General features: G+C 42.0%; 1 protein-coding gene across 9 annotated transcripts in view; it reads left to right on the top strand.

The window, feature by feature from the left end:
• Window positions 1-16,775, top strand: part of SAMD12 (sterile alpha motif domain containing 12) — a 378,670-nt gene that overhangs the window by 204,160 nt on the left and 157,735 nt on the right. For 8 of the 9 annotated variants that reach the window (XR_012378308.1, XM_073893137.1, XM_073893141.1 and 5 more), the window contains exon 4: window positions 10,710-10,850. Coding sequence is in view for 8 of the 9 variants with exons in the window: in XM_073893137.1 (XP_073749238.1) it covers window positions 10,710-10,850 (141 nt within the window). In the remaining variant the exon portion in view is untranslated. Of the gene's footprint in view, window positions 1-10,709; window positions 10,851-11,027; window positions 11,099-16,775 lie in introns of those variants that run through there. The other variant, XM_073893139.1, reaches the window with a different exon arrangement.

The following is a 16,775-nucleotide window of genomic DNA, read 5'->3' as shown; positions in this document are numbered from 1 at the left end:
TAAATCTTCAGCTCTCGTCTCTATTATGTTGGTACTAGATTTCTTTGCTTGAAAAATCTGCTCTGAGGTACAAGGGAAGTAATTACTGAATCTTCCAAGGGACTAAAACAATCCCCAAACAAAATGTTTTAGGGGATCTTAAATTAATTTTTGGAGGGGATTTGGTAACTCTATGTACTACCAACAACATAAAAGGATTTAACCTTTAATTTACTGTTTGGAAGGTGTGTATTCCTTCTTGGAGGGCTAAAGAATCATGCAAGGCCACATTTTCACTCTGTTTGAAAAGCGTCATAATTTCTTTCTGAATTTATATTTCAGATGGGATATAACATTATTCCAGTTTCTTCCTATTAACATCATCACCTGAATATACTCAACCAAAAAACTAGATTGTCAGGAGGGGGTTAGGAGGATGGGTTAATTGGGTGATGGGCATTAAGGAGGGCACATGATGTAATGAGCGCTGGGTGTTACACCTGAAATCTACCTCTGGAACTATTAATATACAATATGTTAATTAATCGAATTTAAATAAAGTTAAATTAAAAAAAAAACTAGATTGTCTAAAACAGTCTCTTTACCCCAGACTGGTTAAAAACAACAACAAAACAACGTGTCCAGTTCCCATCAGTATGGTAAATTACTTACAGTAACTACAGTACAAATGTCCATGAATCCTTCTCTTAGCCTTCAATTAGTGGCTAATCATTCTTCATGTAACCAAGTGAGTGACCAGTCTTGGCAGTGGGCTGTGCTCTCAGGTAGAAGTGAGAAGAGATTTATTGGTCTTAGAAGGTTTTGCACACATTCTTGCCAGCAAATGAGAAAATAGGTTTGCTGACCTCAGAGTCCTTGTTAGCTCTGGTATTGGTGGTTCACAGTCACCTTTAGGAAATCAAGCACTGGAGTAGGGGTTACTTAAGAAGATGGATTTTCAAGGCACATCCAAGTTATAAAAAACAGAGGGCCAGTTCACTAGTCTTCAACTCCCCTTGATCTGGGTTAGCTGTTAATTTGGAATAGTCTCTGGAGAATGGAATACCCAAACTTGGAGTCTGTTCCTAAAGTCTGATGAAACACTGAAGGTGAGGTTCCTGAATCACTTTCCATTGCAAGTGGGAGGGACAAGAGAGAGGGAGGGTTAAAAGTCAGATGTTGCAAGTGGCAACTTGTGAGCCAAATAGGACCCATATACATGAATTGTTTGGCTCTCATAGTACGGAAAAAAACAGGCAAATTTTAAATTGGGAGGCTTCATAAAACTTCTGGATTTTCAGTTGTTCTTAACTTAAAAATAGTAGAAGTAGCAACACTCAGCCTATGTTCTAGCATTGCAAAAATGGGTTGGAATTGCTCATTTTAGAAAATTAAAAGACCAAACTGCCCAGTCTACTGTGGTCCACCTACTCTCTTTGTCCCTTAGAGTGGTTCTCTTTACTCATTTGACAACATTTGAGTTTGCGACCTCCAGTCATAAATTGGATAAGGATTTGCCCCAGGTGCATTAAATAGAAATATGCAGTCAGATTTAAGGCGTATTCCAAACAATTTGTAAGGAATAAAAATTGAAATACCAAAATTTGCCAGTGATTAACTTTTTGAAAGCCAATTATTATAGGATAGGTTCATATCATTCTTATATACACCATGATGGGCTTTCTTGAAAATAGGAATAAAAGACAGTGCAGTGCCTCAACCAAGCATCACACATGAGCTTGGACCTGTAAGTCACGATTCCCTTGGAAGCAAATGGTGTAAATGAGCTCAGCTTGCTAACTGTCCCACCCCAATATTGCATTACATAAATGAAAAAACCAGGGGTACCTGACTTCAGGCAGGGCTGTATTCAAGAAATCCCTTATTGTTATCTTCCTTCCTCACTCCCCATTTTTTCTTTTTCCCTCAGCTCTGCTCCCTCTGTTGGCTTAATTCTATAGCAAATTCTCTCCATATGTTGGCAAAGATAGCCACTGACAGCAAGTCTAGGTTCATATTGTCCCTTGGGACATGATCTGAGAAAGAGAACTTCTCTCTTAGAAACCATGGCAATTCTAGCAAATTTTAGCAATTCTAATGAATTCTAATGAACACCCAGCATTAATTTAACCAATATTTATTTTTTAAATTTATTCATTTGAGAGAGCACATGTGCACGTTCATGAATGGTGTGAGGGGACAGAAGGAGAGACTCTTCAGGCAGACTCCCTGCTGAGTGCAGAGCCCGATGAGGGACTTGATTCAAGACTCGATCTCATGACCCATGAGATCATAAGCTGAGACAAAACCAAGAGTCGGACGCTAAACTGACCGAGCCACCCAGGCACCCCTAACCAATACATATTTAGTGCCTACTTTGAGTTAGGCTCCAGCTAGGTGCTGGAAACATCCATGAAACCCTGCTTTTGTGGATCTTTCATTATGGGAGGAGGTGGAAGGGAATCAGAAAATGAAAAATAAACATAAGCAAGAACATTATATGGTACTTCAGAAGTAAAAGGTACCATGGGGATTTTTTTTTATTATTATTATTATTAAAAGGCCCATTGGGTGAGGAGAACCAGCTCCCAAAAGTCAAGAGAGATTCTTTTACCAGAAATGAGCAGGGATACAATGTTGGCAAAAATAAGGTATTCATAATATTAGTCCTGTAAATGGGAGTGTTTTGCAACCGTGCACATCATCCCTTAGTGTTTCCTATGTGGTACTTTGGGGTGGACAGAGAAAGAAAGAGTAAGACTGGCTCCTCTATAGGGTAGAATATCATGAAATGGCATGACCCTGCGTGATGTGCTTGCTGCCTCATGCCTCACACACAACAAGTTTCTTGGAGTTCCCTAAATGCACCTTTTGGTTCTCAGATCCCTGTCTTAGCCTGTGCTGTTCCCTGTGCCTTGAATGCCCTTCTCCCTCCTCCTCACCACCTTGGCTTTTTTTGTTACTGTTGTTCAAGGACCCCAGCTAAGTTAGGTGCCCCTCCTGTGGGCTCTGAAAGAACCTGTGCTTGTCCCTCTGGCAGGGAAATCATCCTATCTTTCTCTTCATAGCTCCTACTGGTCTATTCTGTTCATGGGACAGACATAGATAATCTGTATGAGGGAGAGGATGAATCTGTTTAATGGCTGCTCTCAAAGACTGCTCAGTCCCCTGTGATACTCTACTGAGTAAAGACCAAAGAACGAAGGCCATCACAGCCTTGAGTATTGTGAAGTTATGCCAGTGTTTGCACTGCTTGCCTTTACGTCATCAGATATGATGACCTTTCTCTGATCCTCAACCTCTCACTGGCCCTATGGGTGCTCCCTACACAAGAATCAGCAGACCTGGGCTTGGGGACACATAAGGTCTATTTGAAGAATTATTGGGCAGCAGTTTAGGGGGTGATTAAGAGCATGGCCTTGATGTATATTGGTATCCCAGCTCTGCAGCTTAGTGGCTATATGACCTTCAGCTGAGTATAGTCACTCTTAATCAGGTATAGATTATAGTATCTTCAGAGAATTGGTGAAAGTAAGGTTATCCATGTCAAACTCTCCAATGCTTAACCCAGTGACTGTTCAGTAAATGTTTGTTATCACAATCATTGCTATGAGGAGGAGAAAGCATTCTCAGCCAGCCAAAGAACTATAGGACCCATATTGCATGATCTTAGTGGTTTCAGTTTGCAAAGGGCATGTGTATGTTTTATGTCAATTGATCCTCAGTCACCCTATAAAATAGTGTCATTTTCATCCCCATTGCAGAGATGAGAAAGCTAAGAGCTCACGTATGCTTTCCTGGGCATTTATCTAAACCTTTTAGCTTTTGCCATTCTACCTCTCTCCCTGTTTGCTCCAGATAATCCAACTTTGGAATGATGAGGAGATGGAGATACAAGGGTCAGGGACACTGGCTGTATGTCTGGCACTCATCAGCCTGTTGCTCTTGACCAGCCAAGAGTGCGGTAGATCCAGGGACATCCACCTGGTGCATGACACAGGCCTTTACCTGAGAGGAGGTTTGGAGCTAGCCCTGGGTACAAATGGCTCTTTCATGGGGGAACTGTAAGTGACCTCTGTTTCTAGCAAAAAAGAGCCCTGTGTTCCAGTCTCTTCTTTGGGAAGAATGGCAGTCCCCAACCATTATAGTGACACTGAGACTTCCCAGTAGGGTAGGGCCTGAAGCCACATCCCTTGCACCCCTGCCAGGCTTACCCAGAAATTTCCCCTTGTGCCTTATGGCATACAGTCACGCATCTTGAGAAGCTGTGACAGGGCTTCTGTTACAATTCTCTGAGCAGAAGGTAGGGAACATCTGAACTGGAGACCAAAGCCCAGATTGGGCCTGAAGGTCAGAAATGCATGTCTAGACCTAAGTCTTCCCCCCCCTTTTCCTGTGTGGCTTTAATCAGCTCCCTCTCGCTGGGCCTCACTTCTCTATGTGGAACATGACGACGGATCCTGTGCCAGACTCTGAAATCTCCAAGATTCCTTCCAGCTTGGAGCAGACTGCATGATGGCCACCCAGAGATAGGAACTGGTGGATGCTTACCTTATAAGGAAGAAGGGTCTTCGAAGATGTGGTCCGTGAGGAAGCCATTATCCAGGATTATTTCAGCGGGCCCTACGTCACATCACAAGTGTGCTTCCAAGAGAGAGGCAGAGTGAGAGTACACACACAGGAGAGAAGTAGAGGAGGTCAAACAAGGATACGCAGATCGGAGTGGCACGGCCGCCGGCAAGCGAATGCAGGCAGCCAGCAGAAGCAGCAAGGTGCGGGAACGGATTCTCCCCTTCAGCTTCTGGGGGGAGTGTGACCCTGCCCACACCTTGATTTCAGCCCAGGGAAACTGCTGTTGGACTTCTGGCTTCCAGAAGTATGTGGAATACATTTCTGTTGTTTTAAGTCCCCGTGTTTGCCGTTTGTCACCACAACTGTAGGAAACGAATACACGGCCCTCTGTGTCCAGAGCCCCTCGTGCGTTCTTGCTGCCCGTCTGCCCATCGAGCCTTGCAGTCTCACTTGGTGCCTGTTCAAAAGAAGAACGAGACACTTGTCTTTCTTGAAACCTGCAGGAAGGCAAAGTACTCATTTAGCGTCAAGTTCTCTGTTCCTTTCAACTTGGCATCTGCGGTCGCCACCAACACAATACAGCCTCCGCCCTCTGCTATTTTCAGTTTCTCCTCGTCCTGGGAGTCGGTTTCCAGCCAAGTCTCTTACATCAGGAAAAACAGTCAGTTAATGACCTTGAGATCATCAGTATGTGAGTAAAGAAGAGAACATTCATTTAGTAGCACTAAGTGTTTTCATTCAATAAATATTTGAGCATTACATGCAAGCATAGGGACTGACAGCAGGGAAGCTGACAGGACAGATACTGATTCTTATGCCACATTGTGGTGGATCACACTTGATAAAGCTTTTATGTCTATGCTCAAGCTTATATTGCAGCAAAGTACTAATTTTCCAGGCCCGTTAGCAGAGCATCAGACCCGTGTTTCTGCTGGGCAAACTTTCTCATTGTCTATTCCCTGGCTTGAGCTTCTGCAGAGGGTCCTGAGAAAGCATCTTTAGCACTGAGGACCGTTGTTGGGGACGAAGCAGTACAGAGCTTGGGTCATTACTGGTCCCTCGTATTTCCCTAAATTCTACCAGGATGTCTCCCCCGTGCTCCCCTTACCCCAATCAGCTCAGAGCTTTGGGATTTGAGAAGAATGTTGAAGAACTAAAAGCACTATGGGGAAGAAGAAAGAATATTTGAATCCTCCTTTGTTTAGTTCTGTTCTTTCCATTACTTCTCTGTATCCCAAGTGACCTCAAGAGAAAAAATAGCACTCCCACTACCATGATTTCCTGTGCCTCCAACCCACCCTCACTCAGAGTGGGGACTCAGCTTCCTACACTGAAATGGTGCCCCCGACCCTTGGTGGCTCTGGTTGAAAAACCCAATCATCTCTGAGGTCTGCCTTTTTTTTCACCCCTCACTTCTAGGTATCACAATTCAGAATTCTGCTTCTTACGACTTCTTCCCCTCCACCCACACCCGAGGCACCAGCCCCTCCTGCTTTGACTACCGTGGCCATGTGCTGGCTCCTCCCACTGCTCCTTACCTCCTCACCTCCACACCCTCAGTCCGTTCACACAGGGACAAGAGGGAGTCTTTTAATACATAAGATCACACCCACATCATCCCTTGCCTAAAATTTCCCATGTTCAGAATAAAATCCAAAGTCCTCACTGAGGCCTAGCAGGCCCTGTATGATCTGACCTCCTTTCTTATCATTCTCTTGTCTCCTTGGCCCTCGTGACACTGGCCTTCCTGCCATTCCACTCATTACTTTGACATTTCTGGATGTTCCGGGGTCACCTGTGGAAGGAGGCCTTCCCTCACCACCCAAACTACAAAATGCCATCCTTCCGGTAGGGGTCCCTGTCTGCCGCTGCGTACCAGTTCATTTGTAAATTATCCGTCTCTGGCACTAATTGGTAAGCTCTATGAAGACAGAAAAGACGACTCCTCTCCAGAGCCTCAGTACCCAGAATGGTGTCGGGCATACAGTGGTGCTCAGTACGTGCTTGATAAAGAGTCAAAGGTCAGCGTATGATCAATGTGGAGGACTTGAAGCTCCTTCCAACTCTAAGAATCTGAGTCTGTGAAGGCCGATCAGCCTGGATTAGCTAAATACCATTTATAACCAGATTGGAGTATCAGGAATACTTAGTTGGTACGCCTCTTCTGAGACTGAATTGATTTTTCTCTTCTGGATTCCACCCTATGAGGACCACTGAGTGCAGAGCAAGGTGCCCAAGGCCCTCTCTGGAGAAAAGGCAGGGAATGCAGAAGCCATCACAGTGTGCCTCTGGTCTCTGTCTGCAGTAGTGGTCTCCCTCTTCATCCACGTGGTTGCTGGATTTTCAAAAATCTTTGCTTTATCCAGCGGTCTTGGTCTGACTACCTGTTACTCCTGAAGTCCTAGGTTAAATGTTCTTTACTCAGTGACAGTTTCCTGGTACCCAGACTAGGTTAGGTCACGCAGTTCTGTGATCTGTGTTTGCCCTTTCTTAGCACACATCACATGCCTGTCAACGTTTATCATTAGCTGCCTGCCTTGCCATTCTGAAGGCACCAAGATTGACCCCATCTGTCCTGTTCATCATCATACTCCAGGTGAATAACAAAGTGTCAGGGACACAGTAGGTGCTCAATAAGTGTGTGTTGAATTAGCAATTGGATTTTTATGCTAAACAACAAAAAGTGACAACATAAATTGCAAAAAAAAAATGTGATTGATGATTGACTACTTATCACTTCCCCAACACCAGCATCAAAAGCATCACCACCCTTATTTGGACACTGTTTTGTGGTCAGCAGTAGGTGGTGGGACAGGAGATTAATGGGACATTTGCTGCTGGGAATGATCTAATTATTGAGCAGATTTTTCTGAAGCATGGACCTGGGTGGCTCTGTAGAAACCATCCAAGGAAGACAGTGAATCAGATTTTGTTCATACCATCTTCGGTGTGCATGCAGATTATGATCTTTTCTAGAGGTTGTTTTTTCAGGAAGTTCTATACAATTTCCCCATAATCTCTCTCCTTGTAGTCTGAGCCCTTCATTTTCCTCCCAAGGAAGATAAAGCACAACTGAAGATAGAGTAGGAAGAATTAGGCAAGGCTCTCCTGTTTTGAATATTTTTCAACTTCTCAATTTTCCTTTCTACAAAATGGAAATAATATCTATTTTCTCAGGATTTGGATAATAATAGTTTGAATAGCTGAATTTAGCATGTGAAATGTTTGATAAGCACAGTTGTTTGCCCCACATAGTCTAAAATGCACAGATTTTACAACTAATAGAATTTTGTAACTTACATTTTCAGAGCTAAAGCTTAACCCACCCAAGTAGGGAATAACATTCTAATAGGGCTTATTGATCCACACTTTGACCAGTCAGGTACATTAATGGAAAGGCTGAGGCTAGAGGTTCTCAGGGGGCCACCAAACAGGAGCTGAGCCATGCACACTGGAACAAAATCCTCATCTTGACTTATGAGCACTGTACTCTAGAGACAGACCAGCCAACTTACCATGACCCAGCTCCCATGTGTCTTCCCAGAGCCTCAGCAGCACTGGCTCCCAAATGGCACAGCTTATGAAACCATAGCTCAATTAATGGGGAACAGAAAGGAGGATGGGTGATCTATATTTTGGTGTTGAGAGGGATTTAGATCATCTGAACTTCAGGGAGCTTTTTATGTAGTAGTTGTAAGTTGAGAGCATGTATGAAGAGCTGGATGTCTTATTTGGAAGTGGATTATCCACATAAAGGGTACCAAATCCCATTCTTTATTTCCTGAATGAAACTTCAGGACCAAGGTCTGACGGTGAGGAGAGCATTTGAAGGCAGGGCTGTCCTGGCCTGGAACTCAGGTTCACCACTCCTTAACTCTCTACCTTTGAGATGCCACTGCCCAGAAATTAGGAAAGGGAATCTAAAGCCATCAGATGATTTTTTAAAAGTATGTTAAATTTCAATCAAAAGGTCAATTGCTGCTGTAACAAATGATCACATACTTAGAGGCATAAAACCACACAAATTTACTGTGTTATAGTTGTAGAGATCAGAAGTCCAAAATGGGTCTTATGGAAAATCAAGGTGTTGGCAGAGATGCTTCCAGATGGGAGAGTAGGAGAGAGAATCTGTGTCCTTCTCTTTTCCAGCTTCTAGAAGCCTGAATTCCTTGGCCTGTGGCCACCCCACTCTCACCTCTGCTTCCGTTGTCCCATCTCTCTCTGTGGCTCTCCTGCCTCTTTCCCTTATAGATCCCTGTGTGATTAGATTAGACCCACCTGGGTAATGCCAGGTACTCTCCCATCTTAAGGCCCTTCACATAATTACACCTGCGAAGTCCCTTTTGTCATGTAAGGTAACACATTCACAGGTCTCAGAGAAGAGGACATGGGCATCTTTGGAGGGGAGGATGTCATTCTGTCTATCGCAGGAGACAACCAGAACTACTTGGAGTCTCTGTATCTTCTTTCCTTCCTTTCTCACGGCCACCACAATCTGCCCGGTGTTGTCAGCTATGGCCATCTAGGATTCCTTTTCCCTGCCTCCTCTTCCTCTTCCAGATGCAGCTTTTGCTGAAGCTTCAGACCACCACAGCTCACTGCACTCACTTCCTTGCCAGACCCTGGTCCCAAGCCAAGTCTGTATTGGTGTAGTTCTTATCAGTGCTGCCTGTCAAATATTTCTCTCCCCCTCCCCCCACTGGATGCACAATTCATAGGTGAACGCTGTGTGGGCGGGAAGGTTCATGTGATTAGTTCTGGCCAATGATTTTTAAATGACCTCTAGGCTATGATGCCATGAGACCTTTTAACACCTTCTCTTTTCCCTTCGGTACAATAATCAGCAATGTTCAAGGTGGATGGACTTGCATTTGATGTGTACAGGACACAGGAAATAAACCTTATTGTAGCCACCCCCGTATTTGGGGATCATTTGTTACTGTAACATGTTATGTAACTTATCCCAGCTGATGCATTTAGCAAGGGTTAATGGGAGGTAAAAGAGAAGAGCAAACAACACAGATCGCTCCTACCTGATTCTTTCTATTTGCCTGTCTCTATTCACAGGCCTCATACACTTCCCTATATCTCTGATGAAAATGTCCATTAACCCCATCTCCTGGCTGGTGGGTGGGTGTCTGTTCTGAGGAAGTAGAAAGTTTACTTTCTGAGGTATATGTGATAATCTACCCAAAGATATACCATTGATCACACATAGTTGACTCTACATCAGTTGAAATAAGAAAGCTCTACATGGTGATGGGGTCTGGGAGAGAACAGGGTGGTGCTACAGCGTTTAACCACAGTCATGCTCTTTATTTCTCGTGCTAAGCCCTCACAATGGAAGTCGGTTTCTTTCAGGGCAAGCACTGAGTGGGAGAGAATTTGGGAATTTGATGGAAACTACAGTAGGAAGGGAATCATGCAGACGTCCTGGAGAAAAAGAAGCCATGCCAGGCTGGCCTGGGGCCCAGGGTGTCTGCACACCACAGGTACTCACTCCCAGAGCCACCTTGTTTGGCAGTCTTTAGATGCCCTCCCTCAGCCTGCTCCCCTTATCCACAGTGCTGCTGCAGCCCTTGCCTGAGGCGAGAGATTGGGATCAAGGTTTAGCTCCCACCAGCTGGAAATGGATGTCTAGCACACCAGTAGGGGGGCAGCAGGCAAATGCCTGCAGGTGACAACAGGAACTTTACATGCATGTTTCACAGAAACGTTATTGTAACCTGGCTTAGGCATTGGTAAGTTTCTCTCTAACCACAGCTACCACATTCCGGTCTTCCGCTAGGCTGTCCGTGCATGAGTTCCTACGGGCCAGCCTCAGGACCCATCGCCCGCCAAAGTGCATTGTTTCTATGGAAACCTGCAATCTGGGTCCAAAATACCCAGGTTAAAATTCTGCTATTCTATTTGACTCTGTGTGTTTTCAGTGGAGGATGGCCAAAATTAGATAAAAAGAGGGTTTCTTTTCTAAATGTGTGCATTTGCCTTATCCAAATGATCAATTCTTGTCAGTAAGATTAACTGAGGACCCCCTCTCCTAAAGCGTCTGTTTAGAAGGAAACTACTGTTCTGGGAGGATTAGCCAAAAATGAAGATGGAAATCCTCTCCAGCCATTGTTCATTTGCTTTTTCTTTTATTTCTTGAAACCCTGCAGGGCGAGCCCTGCTAAGACTGACGGACAAAAAGCTTGAGCGGATGGGGATTGCACAGGAGAACCTCCGGCAGCATATCTTACAACAGGTGCTCCAGCTGAAGGTTCGCGAAGAAGTCAGAAACCTACAGTTACTCACACAAGGTATCCTGCTGCTGCCTAGTGGGTGGATGGAAGGGGAGGATGGAAAGAAACCCTTACCATCATGACAAAGGGGATCCAGGGAGAAACTATTACTGTGTTTTTGCAGAATTTCTTTTATTTAAAAAAAAGGCATATAGATTTAGAGGCTACTTCCCTCCTAAAACTTCTCTTTTTCAGAGGTCACTGGGGGAAGGATGCACAAATAAGTAATGGATGAGCAGATGGAATTATCTGATGACCTAATTTCACGGACATCACATAGAGTTGTATAGGACCCCAGAGATATGGATACAATTGCACCCCTAGAGTTGTACAGTGCGGCCCAAGCTCTCTTAGTCTGACTACCAATTCTGAGCGGGCCTCGGAATTTGCATGACTGCATAGTTCATACGATCATGACACAAGTGGGATTTTTGTCATGTTTCGTTTTACTTTGCCTTTCACTGACTAGTGGGAAAAAAATATTTTAAAGGTGTCTGTATATATATGCATATGAACACATACACTCTTGGGAGATTTTTGAGAATGCTATTTAACATCCTGAAAATAGAATCATTTTTTTAAAAATAGACTGTAAAGAATTTAAGCTCAGAATATTATGCCCATATAACTCTAAACAAAAATCATTAATAAATTCGATATGTTAGACCTATGACAGGAAATGTCTGAAAAAAACTGGAATTTGAAGAAAACTTTAAGTTGCCCTATATGTAACTCATCTGTCTACATAAGATTTGGTTGCTATCAACCTCCACTGGCTATAATCCTTTATTTATTTTATTTTAATGTCCGTTACACACCGTTTTAAGTGAAAGGATGATAAAATATGTATTTTTGAGAGCCTGCGGTATTTTTCAATCTGTAGAATATTGTAACTGCATGCATACTGATACTGGAGAAATCTGGGTCAGCCAAGTTTCATGTTATTGCATTTAGATTATAACCCAGTAATAGACCATTTGCCTAGAGAAAGTGATGTACTGACTAAAGATGACTGCTCTAGAAGGATGAATACAGACTTTGAGTGATATGAAAATAGTGTGTTTATTTGATATGCATTATTTGCATTTGTCTCCAGAGGCTTCCAGTGATAAATTTATAGGTACAAGTACACTGAGTGATTTAAATTTGAATCTGACATACTGATATACTTTTTATTTTCTTTGAAGAAGTAAATAGAGATTCAAAGATTTATTATAAGAAAGTTCATCCTAGTGCTATTTATAAAACTGAAAAATTATGAACAACCTAAAGGTTCAGCAATATGGAAAGAAACAAATAATTGGGTTTAAATTTGTAAGATACAATATAATGCAGTCATTAAAATTAAATCTTCAAGGAATATATGACAACATGGGGAAGTACTCAAGAAATAAATAGGAAGTGAAGTGGAGGTGGGGGGGGAAAGACCATGTAAAAATTTTTATTTATAGTATGAATCAAATTTCTTAAAAAGAACATATTTTTATATGTACACAGAAAAAGGGATGCCAATGAATGTGCCAATGTTTTGATAATAGTTCTCTCTAGGTGGCGGGATTGTGGGTGATTTTAATTGTTTTCTTTGTATTTTTTTAATATTTTCCAAATTTTCTCATTTAAATCTGTATTATGGTTATAATCAGAAAATACATGCACATTTTTTAAGCTTCAATCATGTGCATCATTCTGCAGGTTCTGGTTAGTGTCTTGAGGTTTTCTCTGCTCTTTTGTTTTCTGATGATGATATATAGAAAATGAGACCTAAACTCATCTCGTGTGCCTTAGACTCTTTTTTTTCCCTCTGCTACTGTCAGCCTGCAGTGTGTTTGCTTTGCAAAATCATTTTCTACAGCTTTCATTGCCCTAGATGCATAATATATAAGATTTTTCCTGAGATAGTACTCAAGTCTATTAAGCTAAATATATGTTTGTGTTCTGGGAAGGTAATGCTAAGTTCAGCCTTTTCAATTCAGTTGTCACTTTCTTTAGCTTTGAAAAGCTGTGCATTTTGTATTCTTTCATTCCACTCCCTTTAGAAGAGATCACATTCACTAGCTCTTGGATATTCTGTCTGCACTCATATTACCTTTTTTATTGCTTGTCCTTTACATGTTAATGTTCAAATTCATTTCATGCCAGGGAGACTTGAGAAAATCTATAGCCTTATTGAAGTGATGGTTTCCTTTTTAAAAAAAGTGAAACAAAAAAAATTGACAAGTTGTTTTTATGACTGATAATAGAAGTTCTAAAGACAGCTGGGGTAGGCTTAAAATATTTTGGGTCTGGGTTTGCTATAATAAAAATTGGAATGCTATTCTACCCAAGTAACGGACTGGCATAACATATATATCATATGGAAATTCACCATGGGGGTGATATGTGATTCAGTATTGAATATTTGATTCCTCATCTCTGCAAATATTAATCAGTAGAAATAATATGCTGAATAAGTCCAAACAAAGATTTTAGAATGCTACTTAGCTTCTGGAAATCCCTGAACATGTTTCTAAAGGAAATAACAGCTAAGCCTACTTTTCCAACTTTCTGATGGCTGTTTTAAAACTGGCCTTAAGCTACTGATTCTGTACCATTCATTTTCCCACCATTGGCCAGGAGCCCCATGACAGTAATAGGACTAAGATGGTCTCAAAAGGACTGGGAAAGCTCCTGCTGACTACTGTGCTCATCTGAACACAGGGAATATGGAGTTTCTACCCTGCTTTTTCTTATTCTCCTCCTCCTGGTTGCTGACCCAGAGACAAAAACTATGAGGTATTTTAAAAATGTGCATGGTGGATTCATAGTAAATACATCAGTTTATAGGCACTAACAATGAATCATGACAAAAAATTTTTAAAACAGCTCATCATCTAAAGCCAGAACTGTCCTTCAGCTAAAATGCTGGCCTCTGATTTCCCTTCTTTTGTTCACAATGGTCCTATAACTGCCTGACATTTGCAAGAAACAGAAGCCATGTTTGGCCCTGCCTTGGAGACCATTGAGGTGGTTTCTTCCTCAATACAGTCTTTTGGTATTCTGTGTCCTGTCCATGAGGTAGCCAGGATGTCAGTCTGGTGGACTTGCTAAACAAACAACTGTTTACTGCTCATTCCTGCGGAAAACTCACCCATGTTACAGCACCTGCAGTTGTCTTGGGGAATGCAGTACAGAACTGGAAACATCATCATTCTCTCCTGCTTGATTCATGAGAGATGGGAGAAAGGTTCCTTACGTAACACACAGCGGTGGTGCAGAATATCAAATTAATTCATAACCAAGCTTATGAGGGTCATCTTTAGCTTTTTTAATAATGGACAGTATTTGTAGGAAGAAAAAGACCCCAGGGATACTGAAAGCTGACTGTTTCTCATATGGCTAATGAGTTTTAAATTTTTACTATATACAAATCACTGCACAGTTATGTCACATCAAGTCCTGACAGTTACCCTACCGTGATCAGTGCTGTAGTTAGCCCCAACTTACATATGGGGAAACAGAGGATGAAGAATTTGAGTAACAGACCCAGTGTCAGACAGCTAGTAAAGAGCGCAGTACAGGTCTGTCTGCCTCAACAGCAAACGTCTATCCATTACATTTCAGTACCTCTGATACATCAGATGGGGGTAATAATTCCTATTTCATGGTGGTGTTGTGATGGTTAAATGAAATTTTATGTGGAAACCATATAGCATAGTTTGTGGCATAGTCTATGAAAAGGGGTTGGCAGACTTTTTTTTTTTTCTGGAAAGGACCACATGTATGTATTTTAGTCTTTAAGGGCCATGCAGTATCTGTGGCAACTACTACATCACGTAAAAGCAACAACAGATAATCTTAAATGAATTGAGTATAGCAGTATACCAATGAAACTTTATTTACAAACATAGTTGGTGGGCCGTAGTTGGTGGACGCCTGCGTTACAAGGGCAAAAATATAAACTTTCAACATCATTATCAAGATTATTTTTTTATTCTTAGTATCTTCCCTTTTGAGTTGTAAATGCTTCCCTCATTTCAGGAACATATATATATCTCTCCTGGGGTGTCCTTTTCAATGTCTTCCTTGTATGGATTGTGTAAAAATGTAATCACAACTGTGAGGGTGGGGTTATTTTGGGCAGTAGAAACCAGTATCCAAACTGGATGATAAAGCAGATGAAGGTAGCAAATGCCACCATCTCCAAATGCCTTTTTAATGAGTGCCTACAAAGTGGGGGGGGGGGGGGAGACCACGATTGTTTACCAGGGCCACTTAGAGCTCATTAAACATTAGCGTTTCCCGAAGGACTTCTTCCACATTGTCCAAATATATGTGACAAAATTTAGTTAAGAATTGCATGACCAGAGGACTTTCCTAGAGCTTCATCTTTTGGAATGACACAAATTAGAAATACTACTTTCTAATCCAAGAAGACTTTTCGGAACCATGTGTACAGATTGGGTATTTTAGTCCAGTCACCCCCACAGTGATACTTCAGCAACTGAAGTAGGCCATCTGATCTGAAATAGGCCATCTGGTCCACCACATTGCTTAAAGAAGGAAGTCTTTGTAGAACATAGCAATAGACTCTTTGAGAAAATTTTTCCAATCTCATTTTACAGTTTTGGGCTCCAAGACCCAAAGAGGATTAGAGCATAGTTCATGGTTACACAGCTGGTTAGTAGCATAACTGAAACTGGATCCCTGTTCTCCTAATTCTCAAACCAGTGTTCTTTTTTCTTATTGTTTTCAATTAAGGTTTAATTTATATACAGTAAAATGCACCATTTTTAGTGTACAGCTCTGCGGCTTTTGACAAATGCATATAGTTGTGTAACCACCACCACAGTCAAGATATTAAATAAAAGTTCTGTAACTCCAAAAAATATTCTCCCTGGTGCCCCTTTGTTGTCAACCCCTCTCATTACCCCCAGCCTCTGGCAACCATTGCTGTGTTTTCTGTCCCTTTAGTTTCGTCTTTTCCAGAATGTCATAAGTGGAATCAGAGAGTCTGACTTCTTTCACTTACTGTGATTCACTGAGACTTAACAGAGCTGTGGTGTATATCACCAGTTCATTCATTTTAATTGCTAGTATTCCACTGGATGGATATCTCATAGTTGGATATATCCCATTCTCCAGTTGAGGGACATCTGGGTTGTTTCCAGTCTTGTAAATACTAATAAAACTATTATAAGCATTCATGTACTGGTTTTCATATAAACATGAGTTTTCATTTCATTAGCTACGTATCTAGAAATTGCTGGGTCATATCATAATTGTGTGATTATTTTCTTAAGAAACTGCCAGGCCAGTATTCTTAAGATAATAAAAGAAGAAAAACAGTGTTAGAGGCTGGCTTTCATACATACAAAAATATTACACGTTTTCTGAAAACCATTCTATCTTTGTAGAAGTCTTACCTAGCGCTTCCTTGAGCTACACCATCTTAAGAGGCCCCTGTTTTCCTGAGAGTTTCATAAATTGTCTCAAAATAAATCAAGGTTAAATATGTTTATGGTCCACTTGTTCATTTAACTAAAATTTTCTTAGCATCTCAGTTGTCATTAAGAAATACTTTCTTTGCCAGGGTGCCTGGGGGGCTCAGTCGGTTAAGCGTCTGCCTTTGGCTCAGGTCGTGATCTCGGGGTCCTGGGATCGAGCCCCGCATTGGGCTCCCTGCTCAGCAGGAAGCCTGCTTCTCCCTCTCCTTCTGCCTGAAGCTCCCCCTGCTTATGCTTGCTCTCTCTCTCTGTTTCTCTTTGTCAAGTAAATAAATAAAATCTTTTTTTTTTAAGATTTTATTTATTTATTTGACAGAGAGAGACACAGCGAGAAAGGGAACACAAGCAGGGGGAGAGGGAGAAGCAGGCTTCCCATGGAGCAGGGAGCCCGATGCGGGGCTCCATCCAAGGACCCCAGGATCACAACCTGAGCCGAAGGCAGATGCTTAACAACTGAGCC

Source organism: Callorhinus ursinus, unplaced genomic scaffold, assembly GCF_003265705.2.
Source record: "Callorhinus ursinus isolate GAN/ISIS: 27379988/994484 unplaced genomic scaffold, GSC_fseal_2.0 scaffold5, whole genome shotgun sequence".
Lineage (NCBI taxonomy): Eukaryota > Metazoa > Chordata > Mammalia > Carnivora > Otariidae > Callorhinus > Callorhinus ursinus.
This window is presented reverse-complemented; position numbering and strand designations above follow the sequence as displayed.